Source organism: Leptodactylus fuscus, chromosome 8 (genome assembly GCF_031893055.1).
Source record: "Leptodactylus fuscus isolate aLepFus1 chromosome 8, aLepFus1.hap2, whole genome shotgun sequence".
NCBI classification, from domain to species: Eukaryota; Metazoa; Chordata; class Amphibia; order Anura; family Leptodactylidae; genus Leptodactylus; species Leptodactylus fuscus.
The window spans coordinates 22093765-22117539 of NC_134272.1; the positions used below are offsets into that span (position 1 = coordinate 22093765).

Below are 23775 nucleotides of genomic sequence, written 5' to 3' on the forward strand. Positions count from 1 at the left end.
ATTTGGCACTGCATCGCTCGACTGTTACTGACCCTTGGCTAGCTGACCTCTCTTTGTTGTTGTCCGTCTTGTCTCCGTTTTGTGTCTCACCTATACAGGGAGGGAACATCTTCGTGGTTGCCGCCTATTACGTAGGATAGGGCCTGGCAATAGGAAGGGTCAGTTGGGGGCTTCAGCTTAGGGCTCACTGTCTCTTGTGTCCCGTCCCAGGGTTCCCTAACACTGTATAACACAGACACAGGCTCGCTCCCGTACACTTAGCCCCCCCTTCCTCCCCCCTGAGAGCAGACAGCTATGGGAAATGGGGAAATGAGCAGATAATCCCAAGGGCCAAAGAAACGCAATGTCAACAATGAAGTGAATAAAGTAAGATAGTGGACAAACAAAGCAGTTTTGCTGAAGCAATGTATTTAGGAAAAGTCTTAAATCCACATTAAAGGGGTTGGCCACTTTCAGACCAATATTGACAAACAAATGTACAATAGGGGCCACACGGTGGCTCAGTGGTTAGCACTGCAGCCTTGCAGCGCTGGAGTCCTGGTGTTCAAATCCCGCCAAGGACAAAAAACCATCTGCAAGGAGTTTGTATGTTCTCCCCGTGTTTGCATGGATTTCCATCCCATATTCCAAAAAAGACATACTGATAGGGAAAAATGTGCATTGTGAGCTCTATGTGGGGCTCACAATCTACATTAAAAAAAACAAAAAAAACAAACAAATGTACAATAAAAAGATATACAATTTTCCAATATACTTTCTGTATCAATTCCTCTCGGTTTTCTAGATTTCGGCTTGCTGTCATTCATTCTGTTACTTCTAGAGGATAAAACTCTGACCATGGTCATGTGATTTACGGTCCATGGTCATGTGATGAGTATACAGGTGCCGCTCGTTACAGTCACAGCACAGTAATCAGACATCTGCCTGGTAATCAGCCGTGCACCTGTGTACTAATCACATGACCATGGGCCGTAAATCACATGACCATGGTCAGAGTTTTATCCTCTAGAAGTTACAGAATGAATAACAGCAAGCAGAGATCTAGAAAACCATGAGGAATTGATACAGAAAGTATATTGGAAAATTGTATATCTTTTTATTATACATTTGTTTGTGAATATTGGTCTGAAAGTGGCCAACCCCTTTAACAAGCAGTATAGATAGGATCTTTGTTATGGGACAAACCCTTTAAGGGTAAGTTCACACTGGGTTTTTTGGATTGTATTTTGACATGGAAATCCACATCAGAATCCGGGCCAAAAAAACACCTCCTGCGGCTCTGGATTAGGCCCAAATGAATTGACCTACTCGGGAGGAAGTACCGCGCCATTTTTTCAGGGAAAAAAACACTAGCGGAAAAAGGAAGTGAACGACTCCCATTGAAGTCAATTTTTTGGAGCCAGATTCTGAGGCAGATTCCGTGTCAAAATCTGCCTGCAAAAAAACTCTGTGTGAACTAGCCCTAATTCTTTCTTTCAACAATTTCTAATTTGCAGCAGATATCAAAGACTCCACCCGTAGACCGCACAGGTTCTTGCCCATTATCAGTACAGATCCTGGTTACTGGATTAAATGCCTGAGATATAGCCTGAAAAATAACAGTTTCTATGCCTTTGTCTCTTCAGTAAGAAACCATACTCTCCTGAGCTGCCTTTAGGGTATTTATGCTTGCCATTCAGTAAGACTGAGTGCACATGGGGTTTTTTGGTCCGGAAACTGAGGTGGAGGCCCGCCAAAAAACGGGTAGCCACAACTGGATGCTGGTGCAGTGCACCGGCATCCAGTTGCTCACTCCGCTCTGGATTAGGCCCAATGAATGGACCTAGTTGGGAGGAGGGAGTGTCTTCAGGTGGATTCACTAGGCGAATCGGCCTGAAAAATGAGCATGTCCATTCTTTTTTCCGGGAACAAACGGCTCCCGGAAAAAAGACCTGACCGGCTCCCATTGATTTCAATGGGAGCCATCTTTTTGGTCAGGATTTTGAGGCAAATACCCAATGTGAACTCAGCCTAACCCTATTCTGTACTGATTATTGGCAAGCACTCAGAAACAGTGCTCTGCAGATGGATAACTCAGGTTTTACTGACATAGCGTGTTTTGCATTGTCAGCCTATCCATATTGGATTCTTTCTATTAGGGAGGTAAACAAGTGGCTTAAGAGCCAACTATGGCCGACTATGCTGTGGGCTACGGGTTCTATGGTAAAGACGGCTGTGGGCGGATTAGTGGGGGTTTATACAGACAGAATGGAGCAGGAAGCTCCATGATTTGCGCAGTGGTCAGACCACGTACAGTAGATCAGTAGAAGTAGAAGCTCAATGGATCACCATTACTGCTTCAAATAACTGATTGACAGGGTTGCCGGGTTTTTAGGACTGTTTCACCCTACTCAGGAAAAAACAGCAATAACTCAGCTAGAACTGAACCAGGCAGATATCTGGAGTAATAACATAACCAGGAGCTTTACTGTAGCCACCTGACACTTTTATCTTCTGAATATTCTGTTCTTTATAGGAAACTTCATCCCTATCGGTGAGAGAGTGGAGTGGTCGGATAGCTTCTCAGGCATCATGGACAGGGTGGAAAATGCTGAACTGAATCGAAACTACTCTGACTTCATTGTCCCCATTCTAGTCTTCAGGTGAGGGTCCACAGACACACAGATTCTAGAGACTATTAGTAATTAATAGAGATGAGCGAACACTAAAATGTTCGAGGTTCGAAATTCGATTCGAACAGCCGCTCAATGTTCGTGTGTTCGAACGGGTTTCGAACCCCATTATAGTCTATGGGGAACAGATACTCGTTAAGGGGGAAACCCAAATCCGTGTCTGGAGGGTCACCAAGTCCACTATGACACCCCAGGAAATGATGCCAACACCTCTGGAATGACACTGGGACAGCAGGGGAAGCATGTCTGGGGGCATCTAACACACCAAAGACCCTCTATTACCCCAACATCACAGCCGAACAACTACACACTTTACACACTCAATACCACCTCTCTGACAGTAGGAAAACACCTTGAAACATGTGTATTTGGCACTTGCAGTGAGGAGAGCTTGTCACCAGCAGTGAATTTGGCCCTTGTAGTAAGTTGAGGTCGGCACCAACATTTGTTTTGAAAATCAGGGTGGATTGAGCCTCTAACCAGCAGAGTTTGGGCAAATTCATGGTGGAGGGAGCCTCTAAAAACCCCAGTTTGGACCAATTCATGGTGGAGGGAGCCTCTAAAAACCCTAGTTTGGACCAATTCATGGTGGAGGGAGCCTCTAAAAACCCCAGTTTGGACTAATTCATGGTGGAGGGAGCCTCTAACCAGCCCAGTTTGGACCAATTCATGGTGGAGGGAGCCTCTAACCAGCCCAGTTTGGACCAATTCATGGTGGAGGGAGCCTCTAACCAGCCCAGTTTGGACCAATTCATGGTGGAGGGAGCCTCTAAAAAACCCAGTTTGGACCAATTCATGGTGGAGGGAGCCTCTAAAAACCCCAGTTTGGACCAATTCATGGTGGAGGGAGCCTCTAAACAGCCCAGTTTGGGCAAATTCATGGTGGAGAAGGCCTCTAACCAGCCCAGTTTGGACCAATTCATGGTGGAGGGAGCCTCTAACCAGCCCAGTTTGGACCAATTCATGGTGGAGGGAGCCTCTAAAAAACCCAGTTTGGACCAATTCATGGTGGAGGGAGCCTCTAACCAGCCCAGTTTGGACCAATTCATGATGGAGGGAGCCTCTAAACAGCCCAGTTTGGGCAAATTCATGGTGGAGGGAGCCTCTAAAAACCCCAGTTTGGACCAATTCATGGTGGAGGGAGCCTCTAAACAGCCCAGTTTGGGCAAATTCATGGTGGAGGGAGCCTCTAAACAGCCCAGTTTGGGCAAATTCATGGTGGAGGGAGCCTCTAACCAGCCCAGTTTGGGCAAATTCATGGTGGAGGGAGCCTCTAACCAGCCCAGTTTGGACCAATTCATGGTGGAGGGAGCCTCTAAAAACCCCAGTTTGGACCAATTCATGGTGGAGGGAGCCTCTAAAAAACCCAGTTTGGACCAATTCATGGTGGAGGGAGCCTCTAAACAGCCCAGTTTGGACCAATTCATGGTGGAGGGAGCCTCTAAAAACCCCAGTTTGGACCAATTCATGGTGGAGGGAGCCTCTAAAAAACCCAGTTTGGACCAATTCATGGTGGAGGGAGCCTCTAACCAGCCCAGTTTGGACCAATTCATGATGGAGGGAGCCTCTAAACAGCCCATTTTGGGCAAATTCATGGTGGAGGGAGCTTCTAAAAACCCGTTTGGACCAATTCATGGTGGAGGGAGCCTCTAACCATCCCAGTTTGGACCAATTCATGATGGAGGGAGCCTCTAACCAACCCAGTTTGGGCAAATTCATGGTGGAGGGAGCCTCTAAACCCCCCAGTTTGGACCAATTCATGGTGGAGGGAGCCTTTAAACAGCCCAGTTTGGGCAAATTCATGGTGGAGGGAGCCTCTAAAAACCCCAGTTTGGACCAATTCATGGTGGAGGGAGCCTCTAAACAGCCCAGTTTGGGCAAATTCATGGTGGAGGGAGCCTCTAAACAGCCCAGTTTGGGCAAATTCATGGTGGAGGGAGCCTCTAACCAGCCCAGTTTGGGCAAATTCATGGTGGAGGGAGCCTCTAACCAGCCCAGTTTGGACCAATTCATAGTGGAGGGAGCCTCTAAAAACCCCAGTTTGGACCAATTCATGGTGGAGGGAGCCTCTAAAAAACCCAGTTTGGACCAATTCATGGTGGAGGGAGCCTCTAAACAGCCCAGTTTGGACCAATTCATGGTGGAGGGAGCCTCTAAAAACCCCAGTTTGGACCAATTCATGGTGGAGGGAGCCTCTAAAAAACCCAGTTTGGACCAATTCATGGTGGAGGGAGCCTCTAACCAGCCCAGTTTGGACCAATTCATGATGGAGGGAGCCTCTAAACAGCCCAGTTTGGGCAAATTCATGGTGGAGGGAGCCTCTAAAAACCCGTTTGGACCAATTCATGGTGGAGGGAGCCTCTAACCAGCCCAGTTTGGACCAATTCATGGTGGAGGGAGCCTCTAACCAACCCAGTTTGGGCAAATTCATGGTGGAGGGAGCCTCTAAAACCCCCAGTTTGGACCAATTCATGGTGGAGGGAGCCTCTAAACAGCCAAGCTATGGGAAGTTCATGGTGGAGGGAGCCTCTAACCAGCCCAGTTTGGACCAATTCATGGTGGCGGGAGCCTCTAACCAGCAGAGTTGGTGGAAATCAGGGTGGAGGGAGCCTCTAACCAGCAGAGTTGGTGGAAATCAGGGTGGAGGGAGCCTCTAACCAGCAGAGTTGGTGGAAATCAGGGTGGAGGGAGCCTCTAACCAGCAGAGTTGGTGGAAATCAGAGTGGAGGGAGCCTCTAACCAGCAGAGTTGTGGGAAAGCAGGGTGGAGGGAGCCTCTAACCAGCAGAGTTGTGGGAAAGCAGGGTGGAGGGAGCCTCTAACCAGCAGAGTTGGTGGAAATCAGGGTGGAGGGAGCCTCTAACCAGCAGAGTTGTGGGAAAGCAGGGTGGAGGGAGCCTCTAACCAGCAGAGTTGGTGGAAATCAGGGTGGAGGGAGCCTCTAACCAGCAGAGTTGGTGGAAATCAGAGTGGAGGGAGCCTCTAACCAGCAGAGTTGTGGGAAAGCAGGGTGGAGGGAGCCTCTAACCAGCAGAGTTGTGGGAAATCAGGGTGGAGGGAGCCTCTAACCAGCAGAGTTGGTGGAAATCAGGGTGGAGGGAGCCTCTAACCAGCAGAGTTGGGGGAAATCAGGGTGGAGGGAGCCTCTAACTAGCAGAGTTGGTGGAAATCAGAGTGGAGGGAGCCTCTAACCAGCAGAGTTGTGGGAAAGCAGGGTGGAGGGAGCCTCTAACCAGCAGAGTTGTGGGAAATCAGGGTGGAGGGAGCCTCTAACCAGCAGAGTTGGTGGAAATCAGGGTGGAGGGAGCCTCTAACCAGCAGAGTTGGTGGAAATCAGAGTGGAGGGAGCCTCTAACCAGCAGAGTTGTGGGAAAGCAGGGTGGAGGGAGCCTCTAACCAGCAGAGTGGGTGGAAATCAGGGTGGAGGGAGCCTCTAACCAGCATAGTTGGTGGAAATCAGAGTGGAGGGAGCCTCTAACCAGCAGAGTTGTGGGAAAGCAGGGTGGAGGGAGCCTCTAACCAGCAGAGTTGTGGGAAATCAGGCTGGAGGGAGCCTCTAACCAGCAGAGTTGGTGGAAATCAGGGTGGAGGGAGCCTCTAACCAGCAGAGTTGGTGGAAATCAGGGTGAAGGGAGCCTCTAACCAGCAGAGTTGGTGGAAATCAGAGTGGAGGGAGCCTCTAACCAGCAGAGTTGTGGGAAAGCAGGGTGGAGGGAGCCTCTAACCAGCAGAGTTGTGGGAAATCAGGGTGGAGGGAGCCGCTAACCAGCAGAGTTGGTGGAAATCAGGGTGGAGGGAGCCTCTAACCAGCAGAGTTGGGGGAAATCAGGGTGGAGGGAGCCTCTAACTAGCAGAGTTGGTGGAAATCAGAGTGGAGGGAGCCTCTAACCAGCAGAGTTGTGGGAAAGCAGGGTGGAGGGAGCCTCTAACCAGCAGAGTTGTGGGAAATCAGGGTGGAGGGAGCCTCTAACCAGCAGAGTTGGTGGAAATCAGGGTGGAGGGAGCCTCTAACCAGCAGAGTTGGTGGAAATCAGAGTGGAGGGAGCCTCTAACCAGCAGAGTTGTGGGAAAGCAGGGTGGAGGGAGCCTCTAACCAGCAGAGTTGGTGGAAATCAGGGTGGAGGGAGCCTCTAACCAGCAGAGTTGGTGGAAATCAGAGTGGAGGGAGCCTCTAACCAGCAGAGTTGTGGGAAAGCAGGGTGGAGGGAGCCTCTAACCAGCAGAGTTGTGGGAAATCAGGCTGGAGGGAGCCTCTAACCAGCAGAGTTGGTGGAAATCAGGGTGGAGGGAGCCTCTAACCAGCAGAGTTGTGGGAAAGCAGGGTGGAGGGAGCCTCTAACCAGCAGAGTTGGTGGAAATCAGAGTGGAGGGAGCCTCTAACCAGCAGAGTTGTGGGAAAGCAGGGTGGAGGGAGCCTCTAACCAGCAGAGTTGTGGGAAATCAGGGTGGAGGGAGCCTCTAACCAGCAGAGTTGGGGGAAATCAGGGTGGAGGGAGCCTAGTATTAGCAGAATTGTGCAACGCTTATGGTGGATGAGTATGAGGATGCGGAGGAATTGGAGAGGTTGAGTACAGACATGGAGTTTCATGTTGGGGTGCTTTACACAGGTGGGCACAAAATTGAAGGCTCTATCCAGTGGTGGTTCATTTTTATCAAAGTGAGCCGGTCGGCACTCTCAGCTGACAGACGTGTGCGCTTGTCAGTGATGATGCCACCGGCTGCACTGAACACCCTCTCAGATAGGATGCTGGCGGCAGGACAGGACAGCACCTCCAAGGCATATAGGGCAAGTTCAAGCCACAGGTCCAACTTCGACACCCAATACGTGTAGGGCGCAGAGGGGTCGGAGAGGACAGGGCTGTGGTCGGAAAGGTATTCCCGCAACATGCGCCTATACTTCTCACGCCTGGTGACACTAGGACCCTCCGTGGCGGCACTTTGGCGAGGGGGTGCCATCAAGGTGTCCCAGACCTTAGACAGTGTGCCCCTCGTTTGTGTGGACCGGTGAGAACTTGGTCGCCTACTGGAGGAACTGCCCTCCCTGCCGCCAACCTCACATGCTGGAAACATCTCCATCATATTCTGCACCAATTGCCTGTGGCAAACATTGATGCGATTGGCCCTCCCCTCTACCGGAATAAAAGACGAGATGTTGTTTTTATACCGGGGGTCAAGGATAGCAAAGATCCAGTACTGGTTGTCCTCCATGATTTTGACAATACGCTTGTCGGTTGTAAAGCACCCCAACATGAACTCAGCCATGTCTGCCACAGTGTTAGTTGGCATGACTCCTCTGGCCCCACCGGAAAGTTCAATCTCCATTTCCTCCTCATCCTCCATGTCTACCCATCCGCGCTGCAACAATGGGACGATTCGAAGTTGCCCGGAAACCTCCTGTATCACCATCACATCATCGGACAATTCTTCCTACTCCTCCCCCTCCCCCTCCTCCTCCATTAAACGCGATGAAGCGGACAGATGTGTGGACCTACTCTCCAGCTGTGACGGATCGGATGCTATCCCTGACTCCTCTGTGTGACCTGAGTTATCCCTGATGTCAATCAGGGATTCTCTCAGAACACACAAGAGCAGGATTGTAAGGCTCACCATCGCATCCTCAGAGCTCACCCTCCTTGTGGACTCCTCAAAGACCCGTAGGATGTCACAAAGGTCTCTCATCCATGGCCACTCATGGATGTGAAACTGAGGCAGCTGACTTTGTGGCACCCTAGGGTTTTGTAGCTGGTATTCCATCAAAGGTCTCTGCTGCTCAACCACTCTATTCAACATCTGAAACGTTGAGTTCCAGCGTGTGGGGACGTCGCACAAAAGCCGGTGTTGTGGCACATGCAGGCGTTGCTGGAGAGATTTTAAGCTAGCAGCGGCTACTGTCGACTTGCGAAAGTGGGCGCACATGCGCCGCACTTTCACCAGTAGCTCTGGAACATTGGGGTAGCTCTTTAGGAAACGTTGCACCACTAGGTTGAAGACGTGGGCCAGGCATGGAACATGTTGGAGTCCGGCAAGCTCCAGAGCTGCTACCAGGTTCCGGCCGTTATCACAAACGACCATGCCTGGGCCCAGGTGCAGCGGCTCAAACCATATTGCCGTCTCATCGAGGAGAGCATCCCTCACCTCGGAGGCAGTGTGCTGTCTGTCCCCCAAGCTGATCAGCTTCAGCACAGCCTGCTGACGTCTACCAACGCCAGTGCTGCAACGTTTCCAACTCGTAGCTGGGGTCAATCTAACAGCGGAGGAGGAGGCAGTGGCGGAGGAGGAGGCGGTGGCGGAGGAGGAGGCGGTGGAGGAGGAGGAGGAGGGGGGTGTTCTTCTCGTGTCCCTGCCAGGAATGTTAGGCGGGGAGACGAGGTACACCGGGCCAGTTTGGGAAGCAGTCCCAGCCTCAACTACATTCACCCAGTGTGCCGTCAGTGAAATGTAGCATCCCTGTCCGCATGCACTTGTCCACGCGTCGGTGGTCAAGTGGACCTTTGTGCAAAGCGCGGAACTAAGGGCCCGCCTGATGTTGAGTGACACGTGCTGGTGCAAGGCGGGGACGGCACACCGGGAGAAGTAGTGACGGCTAGGGACGGCATAGTGAGGTGCCGCAGTTGCCATCAGGTCCAGGAAGGCGGGAGTTTCAACAAGCCGGAACGCCAACATCTCCTGGGCCAGCAGTTTAGCGATGTTGGCGTTCAAGGCTTGCGCGTGTGGGTGGTTAGCAGTGTATTTCTGCCGCCACTTCAATGTCTGAGAGATGGTGGGTTGTTGTAAAGAAGCGCCTGATGGTGCCTTTGATGGTGCAGGAGAAGGAGATAAGACAGGAACAGGGGAGGATGAGGAAGAAGTCAACAAAGTGGCGGAGGCAGATGAAGTGGTGTCCTGGCTCATCCTCTGGAGTGCATCGCCAGCACAGTCAGCAGTGGCAGTGGCAGAGGCAGAGGCAGTGGCAGTGGCGTGAACGGCAGGCGGCCTTTGTCCTGCCGTTGCTGCCTGCCACTGATTCCAGTGCTTGGATTCCAAATGACGGCGCATTGAAGTGGTGGACAGGTTGCTCTTCTCAGAGCCCCTAATCAATTTCGAGAGGCAAATTGTGCAGACAACACTATATCTGTCCTCGGCGCATTCCTTGAAAAAACTCCACACCTTCGAGAAACATGCCCTCGAGGTGGGAGTTTTTCGGGGCTGGGTACGAACTGGAACATCTTGGGAGATTCCGGGTGTGGCCTGGCTTCGCCTAAGCTGCTGACCTCTGCCTCTGCCTCTAGCTACCCTTTTTGGTGCTGCACCTGCCTCAACATCCACACTACTTTCCCCGCTTGACATCCCCCCTGTCCAGGTCGGGTCAGTGTCCTCATCATCCACCACTTCCTCTTCCAACTCCTGTCTCATCTCCTCCTCCCGCACAATGCGCCGGTCAACTGGATGCCCTGACGGCAACTGCGTCACATCATCGTCGATGAGGGTGGGTTGCTGGTCATCCACCACCAAATCGAACGGAGATGGAGGAGACTCTAGTGTTTGAGCATCTGGACACAGATGCTCCTCTGTTAGGTTCGTGGAATCGTGACGTGGAGTGGCAGGTTGAGGGACAATGAAAGGAGCGGAGAACAGCTCTGGGGAGCAGGGACAGTTGGGGTTATTGTTCTGTGAAGCTTGGGAATTTTGGGAGGAAGGAGGACAAGACTGTTGGGTAATAGGAGGAGAGGAGGCAGAGTCTGACTGGCTGCTGGACAATGTGCTGTAAGCGTTCTCTGACAGCCATTGCAAGACCTGTTCCTGGTTCTCGGGCCTACTAAGGTTTGTACCCTGCAGTTTAGTTAATGTGGCAAGCAACCCTGGCACTGTGGAGTGGCGCAATGCTTGCTGCCCCACAGGAGTAGGCACGGGACGCCCTGTGGCTTCACTGCTACCTTGCTCCCCAGAACCATTCCCCCGACCTCGCCCACGGCCTCGTCCACGTCCCTTTCCGGGAGCCTTGCGCATTTTGAATTCCCAGTTAGAAACTGGCACTATATACCAGTAGCAAGAAATGAGGGTATTTGTAACCCCAATATATTCTTTGAATTACCAGTCAGAAACTGGCACTATATACCAGTAGCAAGAAATGAGGGTATTTGTAACCCCAATATATTCTTTGAATTCCCAGTCAGACAATGGCACTATATACCAGTAGCAAGAAATGAGGGTATTTATAACCCCAATATATTCTTTGAATTCCCAGTCAGACAATGGCACTATATACCAGTAGCAAGAAATGAGGGTATTTGTAACCCTAATATATTCTTTGAATTCCCAGTCAGACAATGGCACTATATACCAGTAGCAAGAAATGAGGGTATTTGTAACCCCAATATATTCTTTGAATTCCCAGTCAGACAATGGCACTATATACCAGTAGCAAGAAATGAGGGTATTTGTATCCCCAATATATTCTTTGAATTCCCAGTCAGACAATGGCACTATATACCAGTAGCAAGAAATGAGGGTATTTGTAACCCCAATATATTCTTTGAATTCCCAGTCAGACAATGGCACTATATACCAGTAGCAAGAAATGAGGGTATTTGTAACCCCAATATATTCTTTGAATTCCCAGTCAGACAATGGCACTATATACCAGTAGCAAGAAATGAGGGTATTTATAACCCCAATATATTCTTTGAATTACCAGTCAGAAACTGGCACTATATACCAGTAGCAAGAAATGAGGGTATTTGTAACCCCAATATATTCTTTGAATTCCCAGTCAGACAATGGCACTATATACCAGTAGCAAGAAATGAGGGTATTTGTAACCCCAATATATTCTTTGAATTCCCAGTCAGACAATGGCACTATATACCAGTAGCAAGAAATGAGGTTTTTGTAAACCCAATATATTATTGGAATTCCCAGTCAGACAATGGCACTATATACCAGTAGCAAGAAATGAGGGTATTTATAACCCCAATATATTCTTTGAATTCCCAGTCAGACAATGCCACTATATACCAGTAGCAAGAAATGAGGGTATTTGTAACCCCAATATATTCTTTGAATTCCCAGTCAGACAATGGCACTATATACCAGTAGCAAGAAATGAGGGTATTTGTAACCCCAATATATTCTTTGAATTCCCAGTCAGACAATGGCACTATATACCAGTAGCAAGAAATGAGGGTATTTATAACCCCAATATATTCTTTGAATTCCCAGTCAGACAATGGCACTATATACCAGTAGCAAGAAATGAGGGTATTTGTAACCCCAATATATTCTTTGAATTCCCAGTCAGACAATGGCACTATATACCAGTAGCAAGAAATGAGGGTATTTGTAACCCCAATATATTCTTTGAATTCCCAGTCAGACAATGGCACTATATACCAGTAGCAAGAAATGAGGGTATTTGTAACCCCAATATATTCTTTGAATTCCCAGTGAGACAATGGCACTATATGGCAGTAGCAAAAATAGTGGGTGTATATAGCCCCAATTCTATTGCTAGGGGACTTGCAGGGTATTTCTGGGGTGAAGGTGGGGGGGCACACCATTGTAACAGGGATTTGGGGTGTATATATTGGGTATATGGGAATACACTGTCAGTGTATTCCATTCAGGATCCTGGGAAAGCTGGGTTGCGGTGATTGAGCCCGTCAGTGCCACGTTACACTGACAAGCTTCTCCCTGGAATTTAGCTCTTATAAGAGCTGTTGGTTGTCTTCTCCTTCCTATCCTAGCCTGTCCCTGCCTACCCAGAATCTAACCCCTAGCTAAATGGACGGAAACCTCCGTCCTCGGTGAATTGCAAGCTCAGAATGACGCGAACCTGGGCGTCGCTGTTCTTTTAAATTAGAGGTCACATGTTTTCGGCAGCCAATGGGTTTTGCCTACTTTTTTCAACGTCACCGGTGTCGTAGTTCCTGTCCCACCTACCCTGCGCTGTTATTGGAGCAAAAAAGGCGCCAGGGAAGGTGGGAGGGGAATCGAGTAATGGCGCACTTTACCACGCGGTGTTCGATTCGATTCGAACATGCCGAACAGCCTAATATCCGATCGAACATGAGTTCGATAGAACACTGTTCGCTCATCTCTAGTAATTAACTTCCATACTATACAGTATTTCTGTGCAGTCCTCTTACAGGACCAAGTGACCATGCAATACAACACAAGTTCACCGCAAACCAGAGAGAAAGCCCCAACGGACACAAAGGGGTAGTGAAGAGGGCAAGGAGGGGTCAGATAGGGGACGAGAGGTGGGGTTATAACTTATGTTTAACAAACAGAAGATGTCAGTTAGCTACAGGAGTTTGAAGGAGTAACTTGTCCCGCCCACCCTCCCTTATGGAACGGTGGTAGTCTCATGTCACGGTGGCGTGCACAGGAGGGGTCTTTGGAGGTACTACGGTGGTGGAGGACTAAGGGGTCATCTTCACCCACTCGGTAGGATGGTTACTGGTTGGGGATCCAGTTTGGTGTCAAGTCCTGTGATAAGGGTATACAGGACGGACTTGCCCTCCAATGGCGGTGCCTTTGGGCTAGGTGGATCACGGCCGGGGGTAATAATTGGGGGTTGTGGCTGTGTCTTGGTGTTGGTGCCTTCAGAGGCCCCTCCTTTGAGGAAGAGAGGAGATTCTTGTTATGGGAATGGGTTGTTTAAGGGGTATGTAAATTATTTGCAAATGTCGTTATGTTAACATGTTGTTTCATATGTTAATTAACTGATATGGTAATTGTTGGTGAAATTTAAGGTGTGGCCTTTTCTTCCAACCCACGTCTCAGTGTCGTTAATGGGAAGGTAAAAGGGGGGTGAAAGAGGTTGGCGGGATTAGCCACAGGGCTCTTCTAGGCCACTTTTATAGTCATGCACCCCAACTGTCTTTTTCCATTCTATCTTATGATGTCTCCACTCCGGGTTCTTGGCTGCTAGACCCTGATGCAAATTACTAACCAAACACTGTGAAAAGGGCCAACTGCGCTGGTTTTAGAAATCGCAGCAAATAAACATGGCATTTTTTACTGCAAAGTGGGCATGGGATTCACTAGAATCCTATCCACTTTGTCTGTACTGTAAAACGTTGCAATTTTTCCCACGGGCAAATCACGGCATTTACGTCCTGTGATGCCCTGGCCTGAATGTAGGAGTATAAAAAGCATAAAGGTCACTGATACTACAATATTATACCACAATATTACTTTACAATCTCTCAGGTATAACTTCCTGTCGGGGTTATTCTTTTCCATCAGTTTTTTGATTTGTTTCGGATTTAACTTTTTCAGAGCCAGCCATAAACTAATAAGTGATGAAAAGGAAGAACTCAAGACATTTATGGAGAACTGCATGAAAATGACAGGTATGTATTATCGAATGAAGGCTCCATGTATAGAGGGCAAGTAGCAGAGATGTCTAATATAAATATGTATATTGCAGACAGGAATCTAGTCTTAATAAAAAGCCCATTGATTAAAAAAAAAAAAAACCTCCCATAGTGTATGACATTGTCAGGACACCTAAGACTATATCTATAAAATATAGCATATGACACTGTCAGGACTCTTATGACTCTATCTATAAAACATAGTGTAGAACAAAGTCAGGGCTCCTAGGAACCCATCTATAAAACATAGTGTAGAACACAGTCAGGGCTCCTAGGAACCTATCTATAAAACATAGTGTAGAATACTCTTAGGACTCCTCGGAACCTATCTATAAAACATAGTGTAGAACACTGTCAGGGCTCCTAAGAACCTATCTATAAAACATAGTGTAGAACACTGTCAGGGATCCTAGGAACCTATCTATAAATCATAGTGTATAACACTGTCAGGGCTCCTAGGAACCTATCTATAAAACATAGTGTATAACACTGTCAGGGCTCCTAGGAACCTATCTATAAATCATAGTGTATAACACTGTCAGGGCTCCTAGGAACCTATCTATAAAACATAGTGTATAACACTGTCAGGGCTCCTAGGAACCTATCTATAAATCATAGTGTATAACACTGTCAGGGCTCCTAGAAACTCATCTATCCAATTTCTAGCTGTATGAGGCAAACACAGCCAAAGTTATGTCAGAGGGAAAGTGACATTATCGTATTCTGGAATCTTTTCAAACCCCACAGTATATTTGGTGGAGACCCGGGGGAAGTGTGACAAATAAAAATTTATACTCACCTTTCCTTGCCTTTTTTGGGCCTCCCCTTGGTCTCTAATACTCTCTCTTGGCCTCCACATCAAGCTCCACCTCTTAGGCTAAAGTGGTGACATAAGCTCGCCGAGTGTCATTGATGTGTTTTTGCCCTAGTGGTGACCACGGGCACATGACATGACTGAAGAAACCAAGAGAGAGGCCCAAAAGAGGTGAATAAAAATGTTTGTTTTTTTATGCCTCCCCTGAACCTCCACCTATTATACTCTGGGGTCTAAAAAGATTCCTTGCCATCATTTCATTAGTTGTAATTGCTTTGGAGACAAAGCAAAGGGAGCTCACAGGGAGTAAATCACAAATTGTAAGATTAGATGGTGCAAATGCATCCTATAATTATTACTCTAGTAATGACATTTATAGAACTTGTCCGTCACCCTTACCACCCCAATATCACAGACAATATTATGCTGTTAGGGCTGTTTTCATATGGCTGACTGGCCAGCACTGTGCAAGGGCCCTGATTCCCAGGATCAGTTATCTCTGATTCTAGAAATCACTGCCTCCCCGAAGGAATACAATCCCATACTGAAAACACGATTACAGTACAGGCTAGAAGTCTGGTGAGGAGAAAAAGACACCATCTCATAGATGACTATGATGCTTGGATTCCGGGTCGCTGCACAATGTTCAGGCCATAATATGAGCAACAAACTTCAACCAAGATATTAAGATATTTACATGAACAAAGTGTTATGAAACCACAAGATTAAGAGGTCTAAATGAGGGATCCATCTGTCAGTTTTCAGGGAGTTCCTAGACTGATATTTGGTGAACTTGAAGATGTCCAGAGTCCTAACCTCTACAGCGGAGGCAGCTGCCACAGGGCCCGGGACATTAGGGGCCCGGTGACAGCCGCTACCGCTGCTATCATTATACTCAGGGATCTTTTCAGACCCCCGAGTATAATGATCGGCGGACCAGGAGAGGTAAGGGAACGTAACAAACACTGTTACTTACCTCTCCACGATCCTTCCCGACCTCCTTCCTACTTGTCTGACGTCTCTGACGTCACATGAACCCGGCCTGCATCCCGGGTCATGTGACGTCCAACGTAATAGAAGAAGGACGACAGCGGAGAAGACAGCATAGGAGCCGGGGACAGGTAAGAAACAGTAATTTTTATGTTTTTATTCCCCCGGGTCTCCGATTATTATACTCTGGGGTCTGAAAAGACCTCAGAGTATAATAATTGTATATGGGTGTCCACTATGGGCTATAATACTGTATGCAGGGGACACTATGGGGGATAATACTGTGTGCAGGGGACACTATGGGGGATAATACTGTGTGCAGGAGCCACTATGGGGGATAATACTGTGTGCAGGGGCCACTATGGGACATAATACTGTGTGCAGGGGCCACTATGGGTTATAATACTGTGTGCAGGGGCCACTATGGGTTATAATACTGTGTGCAGGGGCCACTATGGGGGATAATACTGTGTGCAGGGGCCACTATGGGAGATAATACTGTGTGCAGGGGCCACTATGGGGGATAATACTGTGTGCAGGGGCCACTATGGGGGATAATACTGTGTGCAGGGACCACTATGGGGCATAATACTGTGTGCAGGGGCCACTATGGGGGATAATACTGTGTGCAGGGGCCACTATCAGGGATAATACTGTGTGCAGGGGCCACTATGGTGTCGGTTGGGGGGGCCCCATGTCAAAAGTTCGCCTCGGGGCCCTGCCATGCCTAGTTACGCCACTGCACCAGGCTTTACCTATTCAGCAGGGAAAAAAAATAGGCTGATCAAAATCCATTTGCGATATTCCTACTCACAATGAGTTCTTTCTCAAGCCTATGGATAAATAAAGAACATATCACATGAATGCTGTAATTCATCCACTAAGCAATTTCAACGGTACATTATGAGCTTGTATCATACACATCACACATCTACTCTTATCTTTGTCTATTGCAGGAGTCTTCCCCATTGTGGTGGTAACCTTTAGAAACAGTGGTGTTGTCAATGACATAAACATAATATTCACGAATATGGGAGCCAAGGTTATTAGTTTTATAGAAAACTACACTAGAGCAGATCATGAAACAACTCAGGGTAAAACCGAAGACATCCTGATGATTATTGACAAAGTGCTGACAGATGTCACGCTCTGCCTGAACAATGAAAGAAACCCCCGGCAAGACTGGCTGAAGCACAAGAAGTTCCTGCAGAATTATGTACACCAGGCTGATCTAGAAAAGGAAAAGAAGCAATGGATAACGGAGCAAGAAAAGAAGAAAAATGAACAAAAAAACAGTTGGTGGAAGTTTTGGACATGGTTCGGCTGACCCATATTGATGCTACAAATTTAATGGTGTATTTTGCGACAATAAAATTGGAGAAAAATTATGTCAAAATTACCGAAAGATGTAAAGTTCTAGTAGATTTAGAATTGCCTGACTGCATTTCTTGCTCACCTGCTATGTTGCACCACTAATTTGCACTCATTTACTTTTTCGCACAACCGATCCTTATGGACGTCACAAAGGCCCATTATACTCAATGGAGCCATTCACATGACTGTTTTTGAAATTTTCCAATTTTCTATTCATATGTAGATGAACTGTTTGGTGCATCCGTGGTATGGCACCCATCTCCCATTGTGGTCCCTCACCATCGCTGTGTAGTGTTGCTCCAACGGTGAGAGTTATCATAAGAAGGAGTGACGAACAGGCAAAAGGCCTGTAAGAAACCTTAAGGAGGGCCAAATGGCCCCCCGGAAGAAGGGGGAAGTAGTGTGGAGATCGAGGTAGTTAGGTTGGCACAGTCTTGTATAGGGATTGTTATTAGAGTTCTGAAAGCTGTTTCATAAGGAACCATATTGGCCTGTATATTCAGAATTGTTTGGTTTTTAATGAAACCAAAAAATGACGATTCATTTCTGACAAGCAAAAATGGCCTTGCTATGAGAAAATGGCCGCCACACGGGTTTGACCAAGAAACACAGAGGAGACGTGTGTGTATGACTCAGACACTGTGAATCCCTGTGATGTTGTAGCACCACCTGACAGTTCTTCGGTAGGGTTGAGCGATCGTGTTCGGAAAAAATCGGATTCCGATCGGCGATCGAGAAAATTTCACGATTGCGATCGGAATTCTGAATACGATCTGTTTATGTGGGATCAAAAATCAGTGATCTTTTCCCACAATGCCTTCACACTGAGTATATAGTGTATACTCAGTGTGAAGGCTTCGCTGCGGTTCCATAGGAATGAATGGAAGCAGCCGGCACACAGCCTTAACCCCCTGCACGCCGGCTGCCTCCATTCATTCTAATGGGAGACTAAAGCTATTTACCTCCAGAGATGGCTGGTTCGCTGCTCCGTTGCTCTTCGCTTCGCTGCCGGTCCAGCTGCCATCTTCTTCTACTCGCTGCCCCCTCCCTGCCAGGTTAGGAGATTGTGGGCGGGTTAGGAGAGTGTGGGCGGGTACAGGGCAGGGAGACGTGACATCTCCCCTCCCAGTACCCACTCACACTCTCCTAACCCGCCCACACTCTCCTAACCTGGCAGGGAGGGGGCAGCGAGGCGGAGAAGACGGCAGCTGGACCGGCAGCAAAGCGAAGAGCAGCGGACCAGCCATCTCTGCAGGTAAGTGGACACCAGGGGGGACTAAGTAGCCAGAGGATTAAAAAAAATCCTCTGGCTACTTAGTGATTCACTACACAGCGTGGATTCTAACAATTCTTAGATTCCATGCTGTATAGTGAATAGGATTGTTTTTAAAATCCGATCTCCGATTAATAAAAAAAATCCCATTGACTTGCATGGGGATCGGAATTGGGATCAAGATCGGGTTCGAATGAAAAATGATCAGAAATCGGATTTTAAAATCGATCCTGAAAAGTCAAGATCGGCTCAACCCTATTCTTCGGCAATAGATAGTGGTAAGTGAACAATACAGCGCTGATGTCATATGGAGAATAAAAAGCTTGTACGTTCATTGTTAGTCTTTAGGTGAGGTAAATGGAGCACAGTTCAAAAAAAGCTATAGCAATTCCAGCAATAATTAGATGACTTAGGCCCCATTCGGTAGTCTGTTTGGGGAATCCGCATGGGGACCCCCGAATGGACTACCGAACACATTGATAAGCGGTGAGCAGTGAAAGCACATGGACCCTATAGACTATAATGGGGTCCGTGTGCTTTCCGTACGATGTCTCAACGAGTCTATTATGGGGGTCCATGTGCTTTCATAAGCTTACCACTTGCCAATGTGTTCGCTAGTCCGTTCGGGGGGTCCCCATGTGGACTCCCCGAATGGATTACCGAACGCAGATGTGAACCAGGCCTAAGAGAAATGAGAATCAAGCAAATACACTGACAATTTTATTATTTTTTTCTTGGATGAGTTAATAATCTGTCAGCTCCGTGTCGCTAATCTGAACAAAATATTCATTGCTTAAGCATTTAAATGTTTTGCAGCGTCTGCTAATCTAATAAACAATCTCCATTATTTCAGAATGTGTTTGGTGTGTTCATCCAATATACAGTCTAGAATAAACTAATCTTTAAAAAAAATTAAAAAATTAGAATTTCAGGTTTTTGTTTTTTTCTCCGGGCTTGTGATTGACCATACACAAGCATAAAATAATGAACATTACAAAAGGTCATAAAGAGTCACAGATGTATAACATGAGTATAACTAAGGCCAGGGGCTGGGTCCATCTCTTCTGGTCTGGATGGAGAACATTTCGGCAATATTTATTGGATTATTGGTCTTTGTGATATTGCACTTCTGGGCTAATGGCACATCATGATATTTGCTCTATGCCCTATGTACTTATGGGGTTACATGGGGAGATTGGCTTTAATTTTATTCTTATTTATCTGTGACTCTTTATGACCTTTTTGATGGACATTATTTTGTGGTTATGTCTCATCCTCATTTTTTTTCCTGATCTGTTTGTATATTTTATGTCATTAATAAAGATTAGAGATGAGCGAACACTAAAATGTTTGGGGTTCGAAATCTGATTCGAGCAGCCGCCCACTGTTCGACTGTTCGAATGGGTTTCGAACCCTATTATAGTCTATGGGGGGAAATGCTCGTTTCAGGGGTAGGCAACATTCGATCAAATTCTACTTACCAAGTCCATGAGTGAGGTTCGGGCTGGATTCTTTTCCCTGCACAGCGTCTCCACGTCCTCTTCCGGCCTTGAATTCACTCTGCTAGGCATTGGGCCTGGGCAGAGCCAACTGCGCATGCTCGCACTACAAGCAGACATGCGCAGTTGGCTCTGCCCAGGCCCGATGCCTGGCAGAGTGAATTCAGACCCAGAAGACGCCGGTGGAAGCTGCACGGAGAAGACTTCTAAAGGTAGGAGAAGAACCAGCATTGATTGGCCGACTGTATAGCATTCTGCCAATCAACTCTGGTTCTGCATCGAATCTTAACATCGAACAGCTAGTAGTGTTCGATCAAGTACGAGTATTTCGAGTACCGTAGTATTCGATTGAATACCTACTCGATCGAGTACTACTCGCTCATCTCTAATAAAGATGTATTCCTTTAAAGCAATTGCTAGAGGAGCAATTCCCTAGTAGCTGCTGGTGAACCCTGGGGGAGGGGCACAACAAGACAGTGAGTCCTAAGCTGAACCCCCTGTCGCTTTCTACTTGCCTATCCTGTCCTAAGTGACAGGCGACAACTGGACGGCAAACCCTACCTAGATATAAATGATGTCACAGAACGCAGACAAGACAAACAGCAACAAAGGGAAGTAAGATAGCCAAGGTAAAGTTTCGGTAAAGTCGAGCAATGCATTACAGGAAAATAGTCCAAGGTAAACCAGAGGTCAGAGGTCAGTAATACAATAGGAACAGAAAAAGGAGTTTATCAGCGACAAGTAAGGGCGGGTTCACACCAGCGCCTGATCTCCATTTGTTTCCGTCTTCTGCCAACAGGAAAACCGGCATTCAGTGTCCGCCCGTGAGCGTTTTGTGGTCTCTGTAGCGAAACTGTTATTGCAGTGTGGTCTACACAGACATGTGCATTTTAATGTTTTTAGTGGCAATGGCCACCATCCAGAAACACAGCGAAGACAGGGCCTAGTTCTACTCCGATTGTGCAGGACCAGTTCCAGCACTATACAGGGTCCATCCTGTAGATACTCCTTTCCCACCACAATCTTCATCAGGGCATCACAATCTTCCTTCTCCTTCATCCTTACTCTGTGGGTCCAAGTTGAAACAATACCATGTGGTTTTGCAATTGAGCAGCATTACCAACAACAATTGTAAGCCCTCGGGGGCAGGGCCCTCTACCCCACCGTGCCAGTCGGTCATTGTTAGTATTACATCTACCTGTATATTTTGTGTATTGTATGTAAACCCCCAAATGTAAAGCACCATGGAATTAATGGTGCTATATAAATAAAAAATAATCAGTGCCCCCTGATTTTTTTTTTACCCTTCATTCATATCTGCGTTAGTATTTTGTCCGGAGGAGTCCGCAGGGGGACGCCTTGAATGGAGTACCAAACGCAATTGCAAGCAGTGTGCAGTAAAAGCACACGGACCCCATAGACTATAATGGGATCCGTGTACTTGCTGCGTGCTGCCCGCATGAATCATGCGGACAGGAAAGTAGATTGTGAACTACTTTCCTGTCCACATGATCCCTGTGGAGATCTGGCGGCAAGCACACGGACCCTATTATAGTCTATGAGGTCCGTGTGCTTTCACTGGCACACCGCTTGCAGTTGCGTTCAGTATTCCATTCGAGGGGTTCCCATGCGGACTTCCCCAGATGGAATATCAACGCAGTTGTGAACGAGGCCTTAATGTGAATTACTACAAATGTATTGTACACCATCTCTGCACCAACCCTCAGAAAAGGGCAAACATATTATATCAATGGGAAGAGACACAACAGTGAGTAACAGTGAGTGCAATAGCCATCAAATATCATCTATACACAATATTTACACATACATATGTAATATTAATGAATATTATTAACAAAAAAAACAACTTTCTATGTCTGTTTTACAGTATATAGAGAGAAAAAAAGCAGCTGACATAGTGACACATCCAATACTATAATGAAGCACACTGGAAACGTTAGTTTTGGGTGGGGTGTCCTTTTAAAGACTTCATGCTTTGATGATATCCAGAAACAATACAATACAATACGTGAGCCTATGTCACCACTCATCTCAACACATGCCCATTAGAGATGAGCGAACACTAAAATGTTCGAGGTTCGAAATTCGATTCGAACAGCCGCTCACTGTTCGAGTGTTCGAATGGGTTTCGAACCCCATTATAGTCTATGGGGAACATAAACTCGTTAAGGGGGAAACCCAAATTCGTGTCTGGAGGGTCACCAAGTCCACTATGACACCCCAGGCAATGATACCAACACCCTGGAATGACACTGGGACAGCAGGGGAAGCATGTCTGGGGGCATAAAAGTCACTTTATTTCATGGAAATCCCTGTCAGTTTGCGATTTTCGCAAGCTAACTTTTCCCCATAGAAATGCATTGGCCAGTGCTGATTGGCCAGAGTACGGAACTCGACCAATCAGCGCTGGCTCTGCTGGAGGAGGCGGAGTCTAAGATCGCTCCACACCAGTCTCCATTCAGGTCCGACCTTAGACTCCGCCTCCTCCGGCAGAGCCAGCGCTGATTGGCCGAAGGCTGGCCAATGCATTCCTATGCGAATGCAGAGACTTAGCAGTGCTGAGTCAGTTTTGCTCAACTACACATCTGATGCACACTCGGCACTGCTACATCAGATGTAGCAATCTGATGTAGCAGAGCCGAGGGTGCACTAGAACCCCTGTGCAAACTCAGTTCACGCTAATAGAATGCATTGGCCAGCGCTGATTGGCCAATGCATTCTATTAGCCCGATGAAGTAGAGCTGAATGTGTGTGCTAAGCACACTCATTCAGCACTGCTTCATCACGCCAATACAATGCATTAGCCAGTGCTGATTGGCCAGAGTACGGAATTCGGCCAATCAGCGCTGGCTCTGCTGGAGGAGGCGGAGTCTAAGGTCGGACCTGAATGGAGACTGGTGTGGAGCGATCTTAGACTCCGCCTCCTCCAGCAGAGCCAGCGCTGATTGGCCGAATTCCGTACTCTGGCCAATCAGCGCTGGCCAATGCATTCTATTAGCCCGATGAAGTAGAGCTGAATGTGTGTGCTAAGCACACACATTCAGCACTGCTTCATCACGCCAATACAATGCATTAGCCAGTGCTGATTGGCCAGAGTACGGAACTCGACCAATCAGCGCTGGCTCTGCTGGAGGAGGCGGAGTCTAAGATCGCTCCACACCAGTCTCCATTCAGGTCCGACCTTAGACTCCGCCTCCTCCAGCAGAGCCAGCGCTGATTGGCCGAATTCCGTACTCTGGCCAATCAGCGCTGGCCAATGCATTCTATTAGCCCGATGAAGTAGAGCTGAATGTGTGTGCTAAGCACACACATTCAGCACTGCTTCATCACGCCAATACAATGCATTAGCCAGTGCTGATTGGCCAGAGTACGGAATTCGGCCAATCAGCGCTGGCCAATGCATTCTATTAGCCCGATGAAGTAGAGCTGAATGTGTGTGCTAAGCACACACATTCAGCACTGCTTCATCAAGCCAATACAATGCATTAGCCAGTGCTGATTGGCCAGAGTACGGAACTCGACCAATCAGCGCTGGCTCTGCTGGAGGAGGCGGAGTCTAAGATCGCTCCACACCAGTCTCCATTCAGGTCCGACCTTAAACTCCGCCTCCTCCAGCAGAGCCAGCGCTGATTGGCCGAATTCCGTACTCTGGCCAATCAGCACTGGCTAATGCATTGTATTGGCGTGATGAAGCAGTGCTGAATGTGTGTGCTTAGCACACACATTCAGCTCTACTTCATCGGGCTAATAGAATGCATTGGCCAATCAGCGCT

At 47.7% G+C, this 23775-nt stretch overlaps 1 protein-coding gene across 1 annotated transcript in view; it reads left to right on the forward strand.

The window, feature by feature from the left end:
* The window catches only part of LOC142217577 (uncharacterized), a 38014-nt gene extending 19946 nt beyond the window's left edge, over positions 1-18068 (forward strand). The window contains exons 3-5 of the mRNA XM_075285871.1: positions 2516-2642; positions 13934-14007; positions 16792-18068. Coding sequence (XP_075141972.1) covers positions 2516-2642; positions 13934-14007; positions 16792-17162 — 572 coding nt within the window. The 3' untranslated portion in view covers positions 17163-18068. The remainder of the gene's footprint in view (positions 1-2515; positions 2643-13933; positions 14008-16791) is intronic.
* Positions 18069-23775: the final 5707 nt, after the last annotated feature.